At 47.8% G+C, this 21,663-nt stretch overlaps 6 protein-coding genes across 6 annotated transcripts; 5 read left to right on the top strand and 1 right to left on the bottom strand.

The window, feature by feature from the left end:
- The first annotated feature begins 62 nt into the window (after positions 1-62).
- Positions 63-3,083, top strand: TrAFT101_012025 (uncharacterized protein). Its single transcript, XM_024900900.2, has 4 exons — positions 63-303; positions 435-884; positions 938-1,645; positions 1,707-3,083. Exons 1-4 carry the CDS (start codon positions 136-138, stop codon positions 2,997-2,999), a joined length of 2,619 nt encoding a protein of 872 aa, XP_024757270.1. The 5' UTR covers positions 63-135; the 3' UTR covers positions 3,000-3,083.
- Positions 3,084-4,193: 1,110 nt separating this feature from the next.
- TrAFT101_005526 (uncharacterized protein) lies at positions 4,194-6,531 on the top strand. Its single transcript, XM_024910737.2, has 4 exons — positions 4,194-4,703; positions 4,813-4,980; positions 5,042-5,443; positions 5,680-6,531. The coding sequence occupies exons 1-4, from the start codon at positions 4,495-4,497 to the stop codon at positions 6,371-6,373; spliced, it is 1,473 nt and encodes a 490-aa protein (XP_024757271.1). The 5' UTR covers positions 4,194-4,494; the 3' UTR covers positions 6,374-6,531.
- Positions 6,532-11,101: 4,570 nt separating this feature from the next.
- TrAFT101_005525 (uncharacterized protein) lies at positions 11,102-11,269 on the bottom strand (the record flags this gene model as incomplete). The annotated part of the gene is made up of 1 exon (XM_066127504.1): positions 11,102-11,269. One exon carries the CDS (start codon positions 11,267-11,269, stop codon positions 11,102-11,104), a length of 168 nt encoding a protein of 55 aa, XP_065983615.1.
- A 3,461-nt stretch (positions 11,270-14,730) lies between these two features.
- On the top strand, positions 14,731-15,994 carry TrAFT101_005524 (uncharacterized protein). The gene has a single exon (XM_066127503.1). It carries the CDS (start codon positions 14,825-14,827, stop codon positions 15,410-15,412), a length of 588 nt encoding a protein of 195 aa, XP_065983614.1. The 5' UTR covers positions 14,731-14,824; the 3' UTR covers positions 15,413-15,994.
- Positions 15,995-19,972: 3,978 nt separating this feature from the next.
- On the top strand, positions 19,973-20,284 carry TrAFT101_005523 (uncharacterized protein; the record flags this gene model as incomplete). Its single annotated transcript, XM_066127502.1, has 1 exon — positions 19,973-20,284. The coding sequence occupies one exon, from the start codon at positions 19,973-19,975 to the stop codon at positions 20,282-20,284; it is 312 nt and encodes a 103-aa protein (XP_065983613.1).
- Positions 20,285-20,832: 548 nt separating this feature from the next.
- TrAFT101_005522 (uncharacterized protein) lies at positions 20,833-21,151 on the top strand (the record flags this gene model as incomplete). Its single annotated transcript, XM_024900942.1, has 2 exons — positions 20,833-20,929; positions 21,021-21,151. 2 exons carry the CDS (start codon positions 20,833-20,835, stop codon positions 21,149-21,151), a joined length of 228 nt encoding a protein of 75 aa, XP_024757274.1.
- Between the last annotated feature and the right edge of the window lie 512 nt (positions 21,152-21,663).

Raw genomic sequence — 21,663 nt, 5'->3', positions numbered from 1 at the left:
TGACCGTCACACCGCCCGCGAAACTTCAACGCGCTTACTAACGGACCAAACCGATCGTGAGTGCCGCGTATCTTTTGTAGCGTGAACAACAGGAGATGCGATGAAGAAGCGTAGCAAATTAATAGACTTGACGAGATGACTTCATCAGAAGAAGTTGATGGGATTGCTCACGAGTTGTCCAATCTTGACTTTCACCATCCATTCACGCCGTATAAGGTTCAGAATCAGTTTATGCAAACAGTATATCAGATTCTGGAGACTGGAGAAGGACAGGTGGGAATTTTAGAAAGCCCAACTGGCACTGTAGGTTTATTATTCCTCTGTGAGATTCATGTTGAGAAAAGCCTCCTTATTCAGCCAAAAGAGGAGACAGTAGAGGACATCATGCTTGTGACGGGTTGAGCTCAGGCGGCACAAGCTAATTGCTCTACCAGGGTAAATCTCTCTCATTAATATGCGCATCTTTAACATGGCTTCGAAACCATAAGGCTACTGAACAGGAGGTGGCCTTGAAAGAAGCAGGAGACGCGTACAAAGACGAGCCGTCCTGGGTTGTCGAACAACTCCTGTCTCGTAAACGAGGAGAGCTCCTGAGACAATGGGAAGACAGAGAAAAGCGTCTTGCATCTTTTAGACTCAAAGAAAAGGTTCAAGAGGAAAGAGGCAGAAAACGACGTCGAGTGGAAGAGGTTCCAGCTTCCATAAAAACTACAGCAGACGAGGACGCTGAATGGTTGTTGGACACAGATGACCACGATGAACGTCAGGAAGATGCTCTATCTGGATTGAGCAAAGAATCGCGAGAGATTCTTGAAAAGATCGGGCTAGGAAACCGTATTAAGCAAACGGATAGCGACGAAGAAATTATCGAAGAGAAAATTAAGGTGCGAGTACTGACACTGATTCAGTTCCTACTCATAGTAACCAGAGACTATAGATCTATTATACATCCAGAACGCACTCTCAATTATCACAATTTATCACAGAACTGCGCCGTCCTGTATTTCCATCCTCGTTACCCACTTCAGTTGCCAAGGGATCAGATGCCTCCCCAACAGAGCCTGTGAAGCTGTTGCCATTATCATCACGCCAAAAACTCTGCATCAACCCCTCGGTTGCTCGCCTTGGGTCTGTCCAAGCCATCAATGATCGCTGTACGGAACTTCAACAAGCAAAGTCCAGCACTAAATGCTCATTTGTGCCCAAAGAAGAGCTTCTTAGCCAAACCCATCAGTTTCGAGATTCCACCTTGGCGACTCTCCCTGATATCGAAGATCTCCATCAACTAGGCAAGTCTCTGTCAGTATGCCCTTATTATGCCTCCCGAGTGGCCCTACCCGGAGCCGAAATCATCACGCTTCCATACCCGCTTCTATTGCAACGGAGTGCTCGCGAGGCACTAGGCATAAAGCTTGAAGGTAATGTCGTCATAATAGACGAGGCGCACAATATTCTCGATGCAATCTCCAACGTGCATGCGGCAGAGCTGCAATTGAGTGACCTTCGTAGAGGTCGCCAGATGCTTGGGGTGTATGTCAAACGATTTGGAAAAAAGCTAAAGGGCATAAATCGAGTAAACGTGGGAAGAGTAGGAAGGGTCATTGACGGCCTTACTGAGTGGTTGGAAGGAGCGTTGAAACTCAAGGTATGGCTACGGAATAGCGGTATTTAGTTGGTTGATGATCTGCTAACCAATATCTCTCCAGGACGAACATGGTATTGTCGATCCAAACGATCTAACAAGACACAAGGGCATCGACCAGATCAATGTTTACGAGCTAATCCAGTATATACAAGACTCAAAACTTGCATACAAGATTGAGAGCTATGTCGCTCACGTAGAGAACGATGAGGAGAGCAAAAAGTCAGGGCCCCTAAAGGCTGGATCTCCAGTCTTACATGCCCTCGTCTCTTTCCTTATTGCTCTGACCAATTTGAGCTCTGAAGGCCGTATCTTTTACCAAAAAACTCATGGGGCTGCGGCAGATGTGAAGCTGACGTATCTTCTTCTCTCGCCAACACACGCCTTCTCGTCAATTGTTTCAAGCGCTAGAGCTGTAATTTTGGCCGGCGGAACCATGTCGCCATTCCAAGACTACAAAGATCAATTATTCCCTACTCTTGATTCAACAAAGGTAACATCGCTAAGTTGTGGACATGTCATCCCACCAGAGAATCTTTGCGTGTGGACACTAGCCTCGAGCCATCCAGGATCACCACCGTTTGAGTTCAGCTTTAAACAACGGGGGAACAGAGATATGATGAACCAGCTGGGCCTGTCAATATTGAATGTTTGCAACATTGTGCCGGATGGTGTCGTCGTTTTCTTCCCAAGTTATGGCTACCTTGACGAGATAATAAAAGTATGGCAGCAGCCCCAAAACAGCAGCTCGCAAGCGATATGGGATCGGCTGCAAGCTCGAAAAACAGTATTCAGGGACACAAAGGGCGAAAGCAGCGACGATGTGTTGCGAGACTATTCGCAAGCGATCCTGGGGACCAAACCGGCGGGAGATAGGCGCACTGGAGCTTTGCTCCTAAGTGTCGTAGGTGGCAAGATGTCAGAAGGGATCAACTTTTCAGATCGTTTGGGGCGATGCGTAGTGGTTATTGGGTTGCCCTACCCAAATATTGCATCGCCGGACTGGAAGGCAAAGATTGAGTACATTGAGTCCACCATCAAAGACCGACTCATCACAGAAGGGCAAAACCCGAGCGAAGCGACGGCGCAAGCGAAGCAGGCCGCGCGAGACTTTTACGAAAACGCCTGCATGCGAGCCGTTAACCAAAGTATTGGTCGGGCAATCCGACACCGTGGAGATTATGCCGCGATCATCTTAGTCGATCGAAGGTACGGTACGGATCGTATCCGAGGCAAGCTGCCTGGATGGATTCGCGACGGCCTTGAGAAGGATAGTAATGAGAAGGGGATAAGTGCGCTAATGGGAGCGCTGGGAGGTTTCTTTCGCAAGAAGTCGCAAGGAATGGCAAGCAGTTAAGCTGAATGCTGGATGAACTATGGGTCAAGATACAAATTTTCTCTTACTCGGCAGTTCACTTAGACTCTAGTAATATAATTGGTAAATACTATATACACCTTTATCTTCTACAGTGCTTCAAAACCTAAATATTCTTCCTTTCGCCTAGAATCGCCTCTAATACAGCGATGCTTGAAAGTTTTTTATCCATGCGCTTCTGATTATCTCTGGGCCACAAATCGTTACCTTTGATCATAGTTTCTCTCGATAACAAGTCTCTCTACGTGCGATAACTATTATTATTTCAAAATCTTCAATATAAGAAATAATTCTCTACACATCTTGCAATTCTGCTCATTAATGAACCACACCACCGTATTCAAACACTCATGGTCAAATTAACCCCACCACTTGTAGACCTTACCCGGGACACATGCAATTCACTCGTCACACCACTACTAGGAGGCACACGCCACTTGTGAATTGTATTTTATTATTTGATAATTTTCATCATTATTAATTTTATTATTTTAGAGAATAGGGTTGATGGCCTTGAATGCAAAGTTTGGACTACGCCTAAGAATGGTAATTGATAGTATTGCCGGGATTCACTTACACCTTGTTTGTTATTTATAGGGGCTTCTTGAGTATATTATAGTTCTCATTGGTTTCCAAGTATTACGTCTAAGTATCGCCTTATTTGAAGCTATCCTATTTGTAGAATTAATTTAAACATCTCGTCAGATGATTGCACAGTTCCTCCCTGGTGAGACATTCTCTGCATAGTGTAACCGAAAAAGATGGGGGCTTACGGCTCTATTACGGTGATCAGTATTGTGTTGAGCAACTTGGATGACTGTTCTCATCGTCCGGATGAGATATCTCCTATAGCGTAAACGTTTGAATAACTTCAACCATCACAGATCGCATACCCCCGACATTGCCACTGCAAGATAGCGAAAGAGATACAGTTTTGAGCTGTATCCGCAACATAAACACACTAATACTGTTCCTGCTTGGTGGCGGAGGGGCGCTGCAGGGTTTTGGTGGGCGGGCCGGTCGCTCATGAACCGGTCCCTGGCCATCCACCGTGTGATTGGCCCAAGACGCCTCCTAGACGCCTCCTAGACCCTATTTAGTGGTTTAGTTGCGCGTGAAAGCGAAAAGTTTTTGTTCCCTACCCCGGCCCGGGTCGGAGAGGGGTGGAAGAGCTCAGAGAAAAAGTGAGTAGTTGTCAAAGGGCGGCAAAAATCTTGACTCACTGCAACTCCATCTGCCTTTAATATACCTGCATGGCGATCTAGAAGGGTGATGTGGTGTGACAGCTCTTGAGGTCCCCCCTTTTTTTTCTGCACTGTTTTTGGTTTTCTTTTTGCTCAGAAACACCCTCGTGTTTTCCGTTCAGCTGTTCGAGAAACAAGCCGGCTTACTTACGGCCTCATAAAAAAAAAAAGTCCTCTAGAAGTACGGAGTATTAATAACCTTTGGACAACTCAGCAGCGCCCGCAACGCACAGATGCTGGTGGATACGGTAGAGGCAACGGCCGTGCCGGTCAGGGAGAAGGATGGCCATCAAAGCGATGAAGAGTCGCTACTCCACAAAGTCCTGCGAGCTGGCCGCATCGAGGAGCGAGGCATCCTGCCGGTACCGGTGGAGGAGCGCACTTCAACACGCTTCTTTAATATCTTCACCGTCTGGTTCTCCATCAATGCAAACATCCTGGGGTAAGTCTTGGCGCTCAGAATGGTGCATCTCACTTTGTGAATATGCACCTGTTACTTATACTGAGTAGCATATGCCTATATGTGGCGACTACTTGCTAACCTTTCGCAGCATCACCTTTGGCATGCTAGGACCCTTGTCATATAATCTCAGCCTGAGAGACTCATCTCTCGTGATTCTGTTCTTCTGCATGCTGTCTACTATACCTCCGGCATTCCTCGCCATCTTGGGCCCCAAGACGGGCATGAGACAGATGATACAGGCTCGCTATAGCTTTGGGTAAGATATACTTGAGACCCACGACGTCTAAAGAGAAAACCCTAACCAATCGGACATTTAGCCGATATATCGTATCATTACCGGTGCTGCTGAACTTGGCCAGCATGACTGGCTTCACTGTCATCATCTGTATTACAGGCGGACAGTGTATTTCTGCCATCTCGAATGGGCATGTCAGCATTGATGTGGGCATCGTCATCATTGCAGTACTATCTCTGCTGGTTTCGTTTTGCGGCTTTCGAATTCTGCATATATACGAGACATATGCGTTCATCCCGGCCATTATCAGCGTTGTCATCGCCACTGGCTGCGCTGGCTCAGGCCTCAAGAAGCAATCCACCCCCGCGGAGCCTGCTACGGCTGCAGATGTCCTCAACTTTGGCATGATCGTCGCCAGCTACCAAATTCCTTGGGCCGCTCTAGCCAGTGACTTCACGACTTATTTTGATCCCAAGGTTCCATCGTAAGTCGCTATCCCCTGCACCCCCTTCGCTTGTGTGATTCCATTGCCACCCTCCACATCATTTGAATCGATTGCAACGCCAAAAAAAGGGGGGTGGAAGATAAAGATCAGAAGCACAGACCGACCATTACTCCATTACTCCATAAATCCTTCCAGCTCTCCTTCTTCCCCCCCTGAGTTCAGCATATAAGTTCGGTAGTACCATATACAATAAGCGAGATTCTAACGATCGACAGATGGAGAGTCTTTGCCTACTCTTACTGGGGCCTTCTCACACCCACCGTACTGCTCATGATCCTCGGAGCAGCCGTTGCTGGGGCGATTCCCAACAACCCAGAGTGGCAAGATGCATTTGACAACTACTCTGTCGGCGGTGCCCTTGCAGCGATGCTGTCTAGCGCGGGCAACTTTGGCAAGTTCATCGTGGTTGTGCTGGCGCTGACATTGCTGGGAAACACATGTGGAACGTTTTACGCTATCACCCTCAACTTTCAAACCTTGGCACCATGGCTCTTCAAGGTTCCTCGATACCTGTTTGCCGTGGTGATCACCGCCATTATCATAGCGGTGGCCATCACCGCCGTGGACAACTTCTTCGAGAGCCTGGAGAACTTCGTGTCTCTGATTGGTTACTGGTCCGCGGCATTCGTCGGAATCGTCATCGTGGAGCACGTCTTATTCCGTCGCCAAGACTATAGCTCGTATGACCACGCTATCTGGAGCGACGCTAAGAGGCTGCCCTTGGGCATTGCAGCTCTGCTGAGTGGCATCTTGTGCTTTGGAATGGTTGTCCCGTGTATGGACCAGGTGTGGTGGCAGGGACCTATAGCAAAGACAACAGGAGATATTGGCTTTGAGATGGCGTTTGCAGTGGCTTCGCTGCTCTATGTGCCGCTTCGCTACGCCGAAATCCGGCTTACGGGCAGGTAATGAAGAGAGAGGGCGCGTGTATTCCACATGCCCCCTTTTAGATATTTTTAGACTATGGAAAATAAACGGGGGCTGATATTCGCTTAATCCGCATCACTTCAACTCCCTACACTGCTTGCTCCGTGCCTTTGGAATCTGCGTGTATCTCAAGTCCTCGGACATTGGTGGCGTCTTCGGGGGCTAGGTCTGTAAGAGAAAGCTTCACGGAAGATGCCACGGATCTATTTTAACATGGAGTTAGAGCAGCTTGTTCTGTCAGAATTAGTGCTTTCGGACGGAGAACTTGTTGCTCCGTGGATAGCTATACAAAGAGTCCTAGTAAACTTCCTAGCTCCGACTGGGTCAATATTTGATCATGTCATCTCTCTCTCGCTTAGATGACCTGAATAGACCGGACCATGTGCGTAGAAGGAAAAAGGATGTCAAGTCATGCGTTAATTGCATACCAAGGGAAGGAACCTAATATATAGCATCTTTGAAAACTCCGGAATTGGGGCGGGCAAAGTGAGCTCATGATGGCTTGCCATGGGACCCAAAATAACGTAATCATCTACTCATTAAAGGTGTAAATAAAAATTCGATAAGTCGGTCGATATCCGGAGGCTGAACAAGGAGAATCTTGCTGCTACATACTCGGCACCTGTCGATCATCAGCCAGGGGGGCGTGTAAGTGGAAAGTCCTCCATATGGCAGTTGTACATACGTGCACCAGTAGCACCGGAGTTATCCAGGATGTTCGGCGTTTACAGCAACCAGGATCTGCACAACGATCTGATGGAGATGGCTGTAATAGTGCCACTCATGGTGCTTTTTCTGCTTGGACAAGCTGGAGTTCCGGACTGACTCCCCGGTGCCGAAAGAGCTGCAAGGGGGAGAGTTTACTGATGATCTACCCTTGTCCAGGAATTACGGAGTAATCAATGTCTCGGGTACTACGTACTATCGTGGTGTTAATACCGATTGCCCGTTGGCCCTAGCCTACTGGGCTATTGGTCTGGGGATATCCCGCTCCCCATAAGGCCCAAATTTCTCCAAAAAGGACAGCTCATATACGCAAGTGCTCATTCTTTGCGAATAGCGCAGCTTGATTACATGAAGGATTACAATACTAAAATAAGAAAAGGAGAAAAAAAAAAATAAAATAAACTGCACTTTAATTGCAACTCTTATAAAACAACAAGAGTCTTAAGTAAAAGCCACTTTTCAACGCGCTGGGTTGTATCTTGTTGTTTGTAATCAACTCCCGTCTTTTATACTGTTCCAGTGCTATTGATTCCAAAGATAGAAGAAAGAATCCTAGTCTTCTACTAATAACCTAGTTGAATATCGGGCCAACAGGGATCACTTGTTGAGTCACCTACCAGTTTTTCTTGGCGATGGGTGGAGATTCCATTGTGATCGTACGCCGACATAATTTACGTGTATGAGAGTTTGGCCATGGCTGCTGTCACTGAACTGGCAAGGGGCAGCGTCAAAATTTTGTCACCGCTTCGCCTAGATAGCAGTGATTATATCACAGCTCCGCTTAGATCTGTATACCTACTTGTAATACTGTCCGGGGTCATGGATATACCTAGCTGTATGAATGAGTTCCAAGTATGAAATTTTCCTTGGGCACTTGTGCTGTCAGAACTTTAGAAAATTTCGCCGTTAACCACCTTCCGAAGAGGGAAGAAGAAAACTACTTTAGTAGATCTAGGGCGGCTTTTACTAGTTTACTACTAGTAGAAGGACCAATACTGCATGTAATCCGTTTCGGCGACGTGTGCTTTAATAGCAATAGCACCTTACACCTCCCATGTAGCTAAACTCCCCAAAACCACATGGGTGGAAGCCTTATAAACTGGGGACGGCGGCTTATGTATGGTGCAATCGACAATGATAGTGCTCCGCAATGAAGGGACTAATTTTTCCAGAAATGGGGGTCACTTCCTTTTGTTGTCGTCTCAGGACAGGCAAGTTGGCAGGAGCTTCTGTTCCTCATAGCGCAATATATTCCAAATTAGGGAAGCTTAATAACATGGATGATATAAAGATCAATCAGTGGTATGGAGTACAGCTTCACGCGCTATGCTCGTCGTAGTATAGTCGAGCAGTTACATCGCCGACCAGGGTCATTGTGAGTACCTTTTTTTAATAAAAGCTTTTAAGGAAATTGATTGAAGCCTGAATTCCCGCCTTTTGTGGGTCAAGAGCGGCATTGAGGCGTTGAGGCGTCGACACATCGTTTACCCGTATGTAAATTATCTGCGTACAGTAGTTAGTTTCGATCGACGCAATATTTCGTGCTTGTCCTCTTTTGGCATGTGAATAATTTCTTAGACCATTCTCCCCCCTCCCTTCGGCTATTGTTTCGAGATAAGAAGAGCAGCAAAGCGTATAATGTGCGTAGGCGGAGTAGGTTAGGTTACCCTCTCAAACCCAACCTTTGATTTGCTCTTGTTGGACCGGGCAAGGACTCCGAAGATCAAATGATTGGCCAATGTCGGAATAATTTGCGAGCAAGAAGTAGGCTAAAATAAAATATGGATGTGTAACGAGCAAATAGATGCAGAGTGTGCTCCCCCACTGTTGCGTGGAGGTAAATGTCATCAATATGGCATACCATTACCGCGAACGGATACTTGCATCTTTTTTTTTTCTCCCCCCCCATCTTTTTGGATTCTTTGCCTGAGTAAATCCTTCTTTCGTCATCTCAGACATGCAGACGCACACAGACACACAGAGGCACACACAGAGGCACACACATAAACTCCAATCTGTATAAGATGCAGCACCCTAGCGCTCATCCTCTCGCCCCATTTGGATTGGGCACCCATTGTTCTGCAGCAGCATCATGCATATGCAGCGCCAAGACAGTACGACTCGTATCTTGCTGACGGCCAGATGCAGAACCACCCTTGACTGAGATCGAATAATACCTAGTGCTGTATGGTGGCGTCTTCGGCTACCCCGTCTGCCACTTATTAGCCTTAATGCCACCACCAGATCGCAGTGCTGGGGCTTGAGATTGACATCGTATACAAGAGTAACGCTAAAGGTTCCCGAGCCTTATCAATGGGCTGATCCAAACGTGGCATCGAGAGGTATGTGCAGGAGTGTATTATGGGAGTGTGTAATATATAAGTCAGTTCGTTGGCATGTGGCTTGCAAAGCCACGTGAGCCATGCCACCGACAATTCGACTCTCAATACTCGTAACGAGTACGGAGTACATAGACTTCGTGTCATATTCCTCTCAGCATTTGAACCCGCCAGATTAGATGTAGGATCCCCTTTTTGTGGCATTGCTCAATTACATTCGTTCGCGGGACACCACGTGCGCTCTCTGTGATTCGATGGATACAGTGATGTATACGCAATACTACCTACCCAGTGCATGGAGTACATACCTTGGAGAAACGATATATAGTAGCATCTGCAAGGCTTACCTGATGCTTGTTAGGTACCTAGCAGTAGGTACTACAATGCACCAAGGGTACATGTGTGTATTATACAAGGATAGAGATGCCTTCCAAGCACAAATATACAATACTTTATTATGAGTACTATAATGCCTCTACTGGGTAAGTAACCATGTAAATGTTTCATAATAACGCGCCTCAGATAAAGTGATTTGCGTGTTGGGGCCGTTGCCTCCGGATATTGAACCTCAGCAACAATGGCATAGTCATGCTTCAAGCGCTAATACAAGCACTAGATACCTTATGTGGCTTACATTGTAGGCGTTTACATATAAGCATCATAACTCAGCACATAAGCTCCAAGGCTATATTGTCGTGGCTCTGTCTTTGCCACTTACTCCCCCCGCCCCGGATATTTGGTGGGCTTAGCATCTGGGGCACAGTTATCAGGTGGTCCATGTATGTACTTGAATCTTGAACAACAGACATAGGTATTCAGGCGCTCCGCTATATTACAGCACTAGGCAGCTAGCGCCTGTCAATATCCCTGGCTTAAGTCAGCGAGTTTGTAAGCGGGGTGAGCAGAGTTCATGTCCACATATCAGCTCTCTACACGTAGGTAGGTACATGCACACATGCCCATTCTGAGTTTTAAAAGTTGACAACTCAGATTAAACTAAGACGCATATAATCCAGAGATTTGAAAGGGTGTTGTAAAGCACACATTAATTTTTGAAATAAGATCAATTTTTTTCCACCATTCTCCTACTCGTGCAAAGAGAATTGGAAGCACAAGCATACTTGATTGGCTTACAGCCCCCTGCAAGTGTGAGCTACGCCTTTCTGCTGGAGCTTGGCTGTAAGATAAGCTGCTCGAATTTCGGATGGAAGAAATAGAGAATCTAGATTAGAAGTGGTTTACAAAGCTACTCTGTGCTCTGAGGCTTTTATTCCGGAGAAGCCTTGGCACAGATATTTGTATACCAGGACTACAACTGCCTTTATCAGGCAGTTGATTGCCTTGAGTTATCCTTGCACTATGGACACTGCTGGTAAATCGATCAACTTCCCGCGGGTTAGATTGTGCTGCTTCGTAAAAGCACTAGTACGAGCACAATCAGTGGCCCAAATAGCGCAAGTGTCCGAGCAGATTTTCAGGTCGAACCGACGGATGGCAGGCCTCCCTCCCCAGCGCGGGTCAAGCTGCCCAGCCCTACCGGACGCTAGGAAGCGGTTCCACGCCGAGGTTGAAAGGTCCGATACTGTCCTAGACATGGGTCTTGCCGCTCAAACTGCGGACAACTGCCTTGCATCGCGTCGAAGCCTCAGTAGAAATCTCCATGCATGGTTCTAACCAATATTAGGTAGTAGTACTGGTAAGCACTGCCCGCCACTTCCCGGCGTCCGTCTCGCACCTCGTTCATCTCGTTCATGTCGCCTCGTTCTTCCCTCTTGTCCACCCTGTCGGTCTTGCCAACGAGTGGTGGTCCCATGTAGTTTTCAGTTTCATAGAAAGCATATCTGTACTGTGCCCTATGTTTCGCAAATCGTATCGACCAGACTGGTATGATGTTCCCGGCGTTTGCAGAGGAGCATCATGGAAGCTTGTTGCAGTAAGAAGAGTGGCGTGGATTTTAAACAAGACTAGAACAGAATCGAAGAGGGAAAACCGAAAGGTGGTCATTTCGCTAACGCTCTATTTAGTTAGTAATATTCTTTGTGCGGATCATTACCCCTTGCCAGTCTTAGAAGGGACACCAGGGAGATGGAAAATCATTATACTATGTATAGACCTTAAGAGTTAAAAAATAAATAAATAAATAAAAAGAAGAAAAAGAAAAAAAAGGAAGGAAAAAAAACCCCCCAAACCCGAGTCATTACCTCTGATTCCCATTGGTAGAAAGAAAAGAGGAGACTTGCGGCATTGCATTTTGCCGCTGGGTGCGGATCTTGTGTCTTGCAAGGAGTAATAAGGAAAGCGCCGAACAGAAGATGCTAGCAAGGTTGCCGGATTTATATGCGTATACAGAGCTCTGATTGGCTGCCAACCACTTAATACTGTGACAAGCTATTGCCGTGTTACAGCCAAGAGGATGCACACGTATGTAGATGATCGCGATAACGGCTGATAACGGCAATATGTTGGCAATCTGTTGGTTCTGTGTTATTTTGATCTTATGCCGTACTGCGTTCTGGGAACTCTGCGATACTTAAGTTTAACTTATACCGTTTGGTTACATTCTCTTGATTTGGTCAAGCCTTGTTAAGCATCTCTTGGCGCCCGATGCTTGGCATGGAATGGTTTCATCACAAGTCCGGATCAAGGAATTAAATGATGTAGACATAAACGAAGGTGGGGAGTCTGAATCACGTTGGGATCGATGCCTGGGTGCCTACTGTAGGCAGTGGATGTTAAGTTATGTACCTTGGTGGACACTGGGTACCTTAGTAGGATCGCGTCATTTCGTCTTTCATTAGGGAGCTGTGCTTTTTAAAACAATAAGCCGATCGAAGTACACGATGGCACTGATATGATGCTTCTGGTAGTACACACCGGAATTTGAAACACTAATGGATATGTGTAGTTAGGAGTCAGCGATCATTAAGCTCCGAGGAGAAGGATCAGATTAGCTTGTTACAGCCGTGAAAGTGGTGCTGCGTAGACACCGAAGACACCGGTGCTAGGCATTTACAAATGGCTCGTGAGGACTGGACACTTGACAACTAAAACTATACTCAACTCTCTTTATGATACTTGCTGGTTATTCCCGCTTTACGATGCCAACGTATACTTTGTAGACAAATGAGAAACACGAACACGAACTTTACAAGAAATTGGTCATCGGAGAATAACTTGAGTTGTCCTGGTGTTTTAGGAATCTCGTAACTTGATCCTTATACTACAGTGTTTCGTACTAGCACTATATCATGTTCATTGGCACTATGTAGGATAGGTGACAGATCTGCTTTAGCAGCAGTTGATCCTTACCAGATCAGGCGTACGCTGCATAATTTTCAGGCTGACCGCCTGTCTAGCCGCCTGATCAGCCGCTGAAGGGCATAGATAGCCCTAGCCGGGGGAGCGTTCCTGTGCCATTGTGGATGACAGAGGAAGCCGGATGCTTCAGAGAGAGTTGAGCCTGGCGGCTGTTGTTGAGGGTGAAGATATATACACACACTGAAGTGTGGACTGTGTGTACTGGGTGTTGGTTACATAGTTTAGTGATTCCTAGTAGAATACTATATGCTATGAATTTACGAGACATTTGAGTTTATACAGTCTTGGGTCTGTGTGCGAATAATTACATGTACTTACAATACCTCAGTAGTGACATGAAGGCAAATGCAGTTTTCTACGGAGTACAGTCCTTATTTTAAATTTTTAGCCCCTGCCGCGGCCCGGATTCGGAACGGGCCAGCATAACGGTGGCCCCACAGGGACGGACGGCATTTGCACTGCACTTTACACTATGCACGCCTTGAGCCTGTGTTTACTTAGCAACGTTACGGCCAATGCTTGTGCATTCGCCTTATGCACTAATCTTCCCCAAGGCACATTATTAGGCGGCACCATTCCCGGTCCAGGCCATCCCGCGAACTGCGTGTCTCTCAAACAGCTGCTCGTCGTGGGCCCCGGTGAGGCGCAAGAGATCTGGGCACGGCGTAACTCCTGCTGCCAATACTGGCACCTACTGAGGCCTAGGTGCATGTGGCTAGCGCACCACGCACCATGCTGTGCTGTAATGCCTACATGTACCGGGCTACTGCACTGTAATCTGGGCGCCGGGGACCCTTTGCCTTGAAATTACAGCGACTTCCAGCTTAGTCACCCCGCCGAAACCTGCACGCCCAGCGCCTGCAGGCAACTCGTGTTCGTTCTTCTGGCTACATGTAGGTACATGTACTCACATCGACCGTCCACCTCCATCTACTGATCATCAGCGATTTGATCGTCTGCAATGCGTGACGGAGCGCTGGATGCTACTACAAGTAGCAACGAAGGCCGACTTATCCTTGCCCATCTGCCACTCGCCATATGTACATAGTACACGCAGCTGCAGGGGCCCAAATCCAGTGCATGGACAAGGACACTGTCTGCGGCAACGTACTGTGCAGTATGCGCACCCCCCGGCAGCAGCAAAAGTGGCCCGCGATCCGTTACTGGCGCCAGGGCCAGGGGTGTGTGTTTCGGGCATTGCACGCTGCAAAAGAGCATACTGTAGGAGACGGTTCACCACTCCGGCCGCCAGGCGGAATCCTTCCGTGGGGAAAGAGAAAAAAAAGTCTCGATCCAGAGGCTGCGGCATGGACAGCCACGCGGATGCCGAAAAGGCGGCGCCCGTGAGACCTGGCGGCGTCGAGATACATAAAAGCCGAAGCATCACCACGCTCTGCGCGCTGAATGCGGAAACCCATCTATTGCCTATACTCGACATACGAGCAGCTGCTGGACTATTATCTCACCACCATCTACAGCACGTGGCGTATAATTCAGCCGTGCGCCACTCCACGCGCATCTCAGATAGTCTAGAAGCTCGGACGATTCGCAGCGACGATACCAGCTGAAACCACAGGAATAAGACACTGCGATTCAACCTATACGAAAGCCCGCCTTTTGCTATTTTTTTCCGGCATTGCCACAGCCGAGGCCGGACCCCGACGGCATTCGCAAGGAAAGGAAGGCAGCCTCTTCGGGTCTTCTTCTATCGTCTCTTTTCTCAATCAGTCTCACGCCAGCGGCCAGCGCCAATAACCGATTCTGCACACCCCTGCTCGACACCGAATGCTGTCTGTCAGTATGGATCCTAGCGGTACGTCTCTGGACCAGTCTCTTCTATTTCCTTCAATTCGTTTCCCTCTTGCTTAGCGTGGTGTTGTTTTATTATGCCATGCCTTAGTACCTGCCAGCCCACCCTTGGATAGATACGTGTATATATTTGGGTGGCGAGTTGCCGTCTCCCTCTTATGCGTGCATTCCGCTGGACAATTGCGCTTCTTACAGTGTTTGCTGTTCTTTGCCCTTTCCTATTTCCGTCTTCTCTTTCATCATGGCTGAAGCCCAAGGTCTCACTCAATGCTGGCCGCAACATGTGCTAATCGATGATACGCTGCCACCAGACCACTTCTTCACAACGCAAGACCTCCATCACCAGTATCACTTTGACGCAGGCATGCATCATGTCATGCCACACCACCAGCAAGACAAGCTGAACATGGCAATTCCCATTTTCTCAGCCGACGCTGCCAACGCCGCCTTTTTCCACGTGCCAACACAGTCCATGGCCGGCTTAACAGGGCCAGGCATGACGCCGCCCCCAGCGCCGCATCAGTACCGCCAGGACTCACCCTCCAGCACGCACAGCGGGGGGTCTGTTTCAAAGTACCGCGGCGCTGCCCGATCGCCGGACGGCGATGATTTCGATGCCGGCAGTGACGAAGCGCAAGCAGCCATTAGACGACACCGCAACACAATGGCGGCGCGGAAATACCGGCAGAAACGCCTCGACCAGATCGCCGATCTGGAGCGGGCATTGAGTGACGTGACTAGCGAGCGTGATGACCTCAAGCTGAAGCTCGCAAGACGTGAAGCCGAAGTAGAGGCACTACGAGAGATACTCGGTGGAAAAAAGAGATGAGATGCAACCTGCATTCTACTCCTCTCTTGTCCCCTTGCTTTCTCTTCTCTCTATATGTTTATATGTACCATACTATATACCACGCGGATCAGGCGCCTCCAAATGTCACGAGACTGCATGTACTCCTACACTCGCACATTGACATCTGCAGCAGCTAGCCCACAGATTTTGTTCTCTTTGTTTCACGGGACCTCTTGGAGTTTTGGGGTTTTACGTTTTATGCCTGCTTATGAGGGGAAAGAAAATGAATTTGAAATCAATAATTCAACGAGATGGTGATGAAGCCGCTTTATTATTTCCTTTGTCAACTCCACCATACTCTTTTGATTTTTGCCAAAATGGAGTCCCAAAAAGCTCAAGTATACCAATTAAAGATTGTGCTTTTCTCGGGCTCGCCATATCTAGAAGACTGGGCAATGTCAGCGCGATAGGCTTCGTGCCTATAAGGATAGACTTTCTGATTACAGACCTTGGGTAGTCATCAACTACAGAAAAGAGAAGAAGAAGAAACGAAGCTAGACCTTCAAAAATCTAAAAGATTAAAAAATCGAAAGATGTCTCTCTCTCTCTTCCCCTGTGTGTGTGTGTGTGTGTGTGTGTGTGTGTGTGTGTGCGTGTGTGTCTTATGTCTCTCTCATAAAAGCAAAGGCAAGAAGAAAGGGTACATGCGGTTACTCAGACGATGTCGATTCTCTTCCTTAATTATGAACAAGATGTATCATGGAAAGTTTTCAACTTCTTCCGCCTCATCATAGTAAACCAACAGTGTCACGTGGGGAGGAGGGGTTAGGTGTAAGAGGAGTCCACATTACATGGGTGTACGTATAGGGGTTGGGTGGATGTGTGGTAGAATATTATAGAAAGAACAGAAGGAGAAGATGCTGGGACTTATCAAAAACGTCTGGTATAGCAAACCAAGGCAATTTGCTCCTTTGAACGTGCTTACGCTGACCAATTCTCTGTCTCTCTGATTGATAGAAGGGAATGTGAAAGAAAGAAGAAGAAAGGAAGGAAAGGAAGGAAAGGAAGGAAAGGAAGGAAAAGAAGGAAAGGAAGGAAAGGAAGGAAAGGAAGGAAAGGAAGGAAAGGAAGGAAAGGAAGGAAAGGAAGGAAAGGAAGGAAAGGAAGGAAAGGAAGGAAAGGAAGGAAAGGAAGGAAGGAAAGGAAGGAAAGGAAGGAAAGGAAGGAAATGAAGGAAGGCAACGATCGCCCTGAGTTCTAGCAAAGTACAACCAAAAAAGACTTGTTGATATGTACGCTTGAAGATGGTTACTGTCTTACACCAAGAACAGCCTCGCAATTAATACCTGCCCCTTTTGCTATGTACTCTCTGTTCTGTGAAGTTTTCGATTGATAGAAGCCGTAAAGAGGCTTTCAGACTGCTGAGGATGAAAAATCCAATTAAAACCCTGAAGACTGGAAAGAAGGACTATTTAAATACAAGAAAGAACATTGAAGACATCACAGCTACAGAATTTTCATCCATCAAGTGGAGTAAAGGGGCATACAGCCAAGCTACCTGTGTTACACCAAATGACGCTGGGAATCAAAGGATACTGGGGAGCCAAGTGACACTGTAAGCCAAGTGACACTGGAAATCAAATGACACTAGAAAGGATGACACTGAGATGGATGGCAATTAGCAATCCATGGTGAGTACTCACCAAGTATACCAAGTATACAAAATACACATCACTTCGGGTGCTGGGACTAATCATTAACCCGAGATACAGAATCTTTTCTCCCGTTCTTTTTTCTTTTCTGGGCTAATCCTCGGACTGTTGTATGTGTCCGATTGATTGAGTTTGTCTTCATCTACATGAATCGAAACACTGAGAGCTTGCGGCCGGTGGCTCATAGTGGGGAGTCACGACCGGCCAGTGACTCACCCTACCGAACATGAGATTACAGAGTAGACATCAAAGACTTTCATCTTGTTTGTTGTTGGACGAAAATTCGCAGAGTTTTTACCGAGTCAATGCTTTTGGTTTGATTTCATTTGATTTCTGTGATCCACGGCGAAATGGCCATGACACGATTGTGATATTTGACTCGCGGTAATGATTCACCGAGCAGATCTGATCTCGCGTTTCTTTATTCCCCTCGCCACCAAGCGCCAAAGATCGAAAATTGCCAAGTGCAAAGTTGACAAGATCAAAAGCAAGGGGGAGAAGAAAGGGGGAAGAACAAAAAAGCTTCGCTACCTCAGCCCCCTCATATGTACTTACTATACACAATCAATTGCTAGAATGAGGAGGATTTAAGACTATACGATAGCATTGAACCCAGCCAAGTATGCAGATATCTAGCGCTACTACTGCTATTATTGGCATCACAGATAATCTCTCTCGCCTAGAAAATAGGTGAGCGGGAGATTTACGCAGACCCGGTTTAGACGCAGGCGAATAACAGAAGCTCTATCGGTATCGCTGTGGCAGCCAATGGGATGCCCCGAGCACACATGTCGGCTATATGAGTCACAGCGTTGCAACTCCCCCGCTTATCGACTTCACTGGCCCTAGCGCTTATTGCGTGTGGACGTAGAGGATGTGCGCCATGCCATGCCTCCCGTGCGGCCAGCACCAAGCCTTAGTAGACCTGTCCGACGCCACGGTGGCATCAGAATATACGGAATTGGTTTTGTACGGAGTAGATTGTATGAAATCCACAGTCCAGGAACCGTACCTGATGCTGATATAGCTATCGAGTTGTTGGTATACTGTATGCCATGCCTATCATTATTTCCTGTTTTATGATATAGCCTGATCATGACCAACAAAGGAAGCGCCCGTTGCATTCGGCTCTGTCTCAGACTTTGGAAGTGAGGTGCAAGAGCTTTGTATAGGGCGGTAGCGGGCTGGAATTGCGTGATTATCTCGCTCGAGTGTCAATTCTGCAATTTTGAATTTTATTTTCTCTGTATAGAGAATGACAGATTATCATCCTTCGTAGCCTCGTCGATCGTCCCGGACGACGTATTATTCGACATTTTTTCGACTCGATGGAACAGGGCCATTGTTCCGGATGCATACGGGCACGACGAACTTATCATCAACAGGCTTGACAACAGACCGGCCGTGGCAACTCTCTTGCCAAGTTGAACAAATCGAATGAACGCGATGTGTGGCCACCCATCTGAGAAGAAAGAGAGATTGAACTCTGCGAGTGGCTGAAATGGAAGATGATAACCGAGGTGGCCTGCCAGATTGTTTCTGAGCAGAGAGAGATGCCAAGCAGCCGGACTGAGATGATGATATTGTTCAATTTCAATGGCCATTGTATTAATGGTAGCAGTTAGTCAGGCGGCTACCGGCGCATGCAAAGTCTCTCCTATACTCTTCAGCCCTGCGTGTCACATCACCAAGAAGGATTCATGCACTAGAGTGTTATTCGCCACGCACTTTTCAAGCGAGGGATGTACACTAGGTGTGAAGAGGAAAGCCCTACAAGAGTATGCAGAACACAGCGGCATCATTGCGGCGCGATGCAAGATACGAGACATGAACGGACGGACGAGGTTTCCAAAGATTCCACGTATAACGAAGAGCAACGAACAAATGGACGAACGAAGGCATACAACATCTCTCTGTCTAAACATCTCTACTGTTTGCATCTTACATTCCCATTGCCTTGAAAGCTCATGTTCCTGTCAATGATCGTATAGATGGACCACAGAAGCTCAATTGACTTTGCCAGGCAACAAGATGTTTCGCATCAGAAATTGCTGCTCGATCTGAATCTACCGTGCTCTGTATGCCTTTGCACGCTGCAACGGCAAACATCTCCACCTGCCCAAACTGGTCGACAGAGATCCATGCCTAATTATATTACTGGGTATTCCTCCCTTCTATACATAATACGCTTCCATGTAATAGCATTACATGCGTGGATGGGGCAGCCCAGCGCCACCTGCAACGAGCAGCGGGAGAGGCGCCGGAATTCTGGCAGATCTTGATCCATATTTATCTCTTTTAGTGCCGCTAATCTACAGCATGGAAGGTCATGTCGGCCATTGGAGCTCAAAGAGTTTTTACATGGCATGCCGAGGCACCAGAGTGGATAAATGAGCTGTTCGGACATGCTGGGACAGGTGGACGGCGAAATATGATCCGTGTCTATGCCGTGGCCATGCCTGGATTTCAATGTTACGAGGAACGAGAGCCTCTGCTGCCTTGCTCGGCGACTCATGGAAGTACTGGCAGTGTTCAATACCATTGCTTCCAACTGCTGCCTACTAGTAGGTAGTACATACATGTACATGATGATACGGGGCCCCGGCACGGCTCGGTGCGATGCGATGCGATGCGATACGCGGCGAATACGGTCCAGAAACGCACTAGCACTAGCAGGATGGAGCTCCTGGTACTGCTTTTATCTAGCAAAAGACAAGCGGCAGGCCTTGTATGCCACATGTACGCTTGCTATGTACGCAAAGCTCTGTATCTTTGCGCAGGGCTTTCTACTGTAGGTATCGCCAGGACTGGATCCTTGTCTCCTCTCCATTTCCCTCAGAGCCGCACTGGGCCACAATGGCCCATATTGGCCTTCTAGGACTCGACCATGCCATGCGGAATCCTGCTGGCAGTCTTATTCCGATACTGTTACTGCTCTGTACATATCATAGGTAGCAGCAGGTCCGTCTGCGCTGGCCCTGGCAACTTGTACAAACATGTGCTAAGCGAGCAGCTCTGCCATTCCTCTATTAGCCGGCCAACACGGAGATGCGATAACCAGAATCAGCAACAAGGCCATGAGGCTTCAAGAGGCGGATTCGACAGACCAAAGGCGCAATCGACGCCATTTGCGCCCCAGGCGGCAGCCGCCGTTGCCCGATTGCGATCAAGGCCGGTTCTGAACGATAGAGAGATGTAGTCGGCGACCTGCTGCGCTCCCCCACCTACGTTAGCTGTCAGCGCTGGAATCATGCTGAAGACGGTGCTTACTGCATGGCCCTAGCTGCAAGAGGCGTATCCTCGTGTACTGCAGGCCGCTGCGCACTCCGGACGACACAGCCCTACGGCAATTCTTTCGCGAGATGCATCCATCGTGTGTTCCACTACACCCACGCCCTCGCCGTGTGCTGTCGCACTGTGCACAAGCAGCGTTGTGCTCTACTGGCCTGTTTGACCATTAGCGGAACAATCAATTTTCCCTCGGCGGGCGATCGATCCACCAGCATGGGCGAAGCAACGTGTCGATGACGTAGCTATGTGCATGTGCCGGTAGCTGGCGTTCCTGGATTGCGGAAGCCGTGCGACGGAAATACACCCTCCCTTTTGTTTATTTTCTTCCTCTCATCATCATAAGCGCTTTGAGTTAATTTGAGCTGATTCTCTCGCCGCGGAAATCAAAAGTTCAATCGCAATATTCCCAATCAAGAACTGCCAAGTCTGCGTCTTACGCTGCATCGCATTTCAACCATGTCTGCTCCAGAGGGATCCGTCAATCTCCAGTCCATGACGGTGACTGAGCCCGAACGCGCATATGATGCGCAGCCAAAGTCGCATCCTGCAATGGGTATGTCGTATTGATCTCTGCAGCGGCGGCTCGTCTATCTCCTGCCATTCCCGGAAGCAGGCGGGGAATCGAATACTGACCGTGTGGATAGATCCTCAACAGCCGCATCCCGACACCGCCGAAGACGTTAACATGCGTGGAGGCGATAGAGGTGGTTGCTGCCCCGGCCGGTTTTGCTTCATCATACCCTGCCCGATTCCTATTGACTGCTGCATCATCTAAAGCCCGTGCTGAGCTTCTGCTATGCGTAATGACAGAAAATGAGCTCTCCAAATTAGAGAGGGCGGGGTATTGATTGCTTCTAGCCCTGGGAACTATGATACGCCAATTTACAAGAGTACGAACCATTGGATTGGACTGAGCAGAGCAAGTTTCTTTCTTTCTTTTTTTTTTTTTTTCCCTTTAAGTTAGTTTGATGGGCCATGGGACACGGAGGTTGCAAGAGAGCGGAATCATTTGGGTAATGCGTTGATTGGCAGGTCGACCTACCACCGTGCCACCGGATAATGATAATGACGACGAGGCGAGATGATTTACCGAGAACGAATAATTGCAAATAAAATGAAGATTCAAAAGAAAAAAAAAATGCTGGGGAGTTTTAACATCGAAACAATGCTGCTTGTAGGATTCTGCAATAGACGATGTTTTACTACATGTGCGGTCATAGCTGTATAACAGTTAGATCTACTGTATCGCCAATATGAACGATGACGATTGGTGAAGTAGCTCTTTTG

This window comes from Trichoderma asperellum, chromosome 3, assembly GCF_020647865.1.
Source record: "Trichoderma asperellum chromosome 3, complete sequence".
In the NCBI taxonomy this organism is placed as follows: Eukaryota; Fungi; Ascomycota; class Sordariomycetes; order Hypocreales; family Hypocreaceae; genus Trichoderma; species Trichoderma asperellum.
Note: the sequence above shows the minus strand (reverse complement) of the source record. Positions and strands in the feature narration are given on the sequence as shown.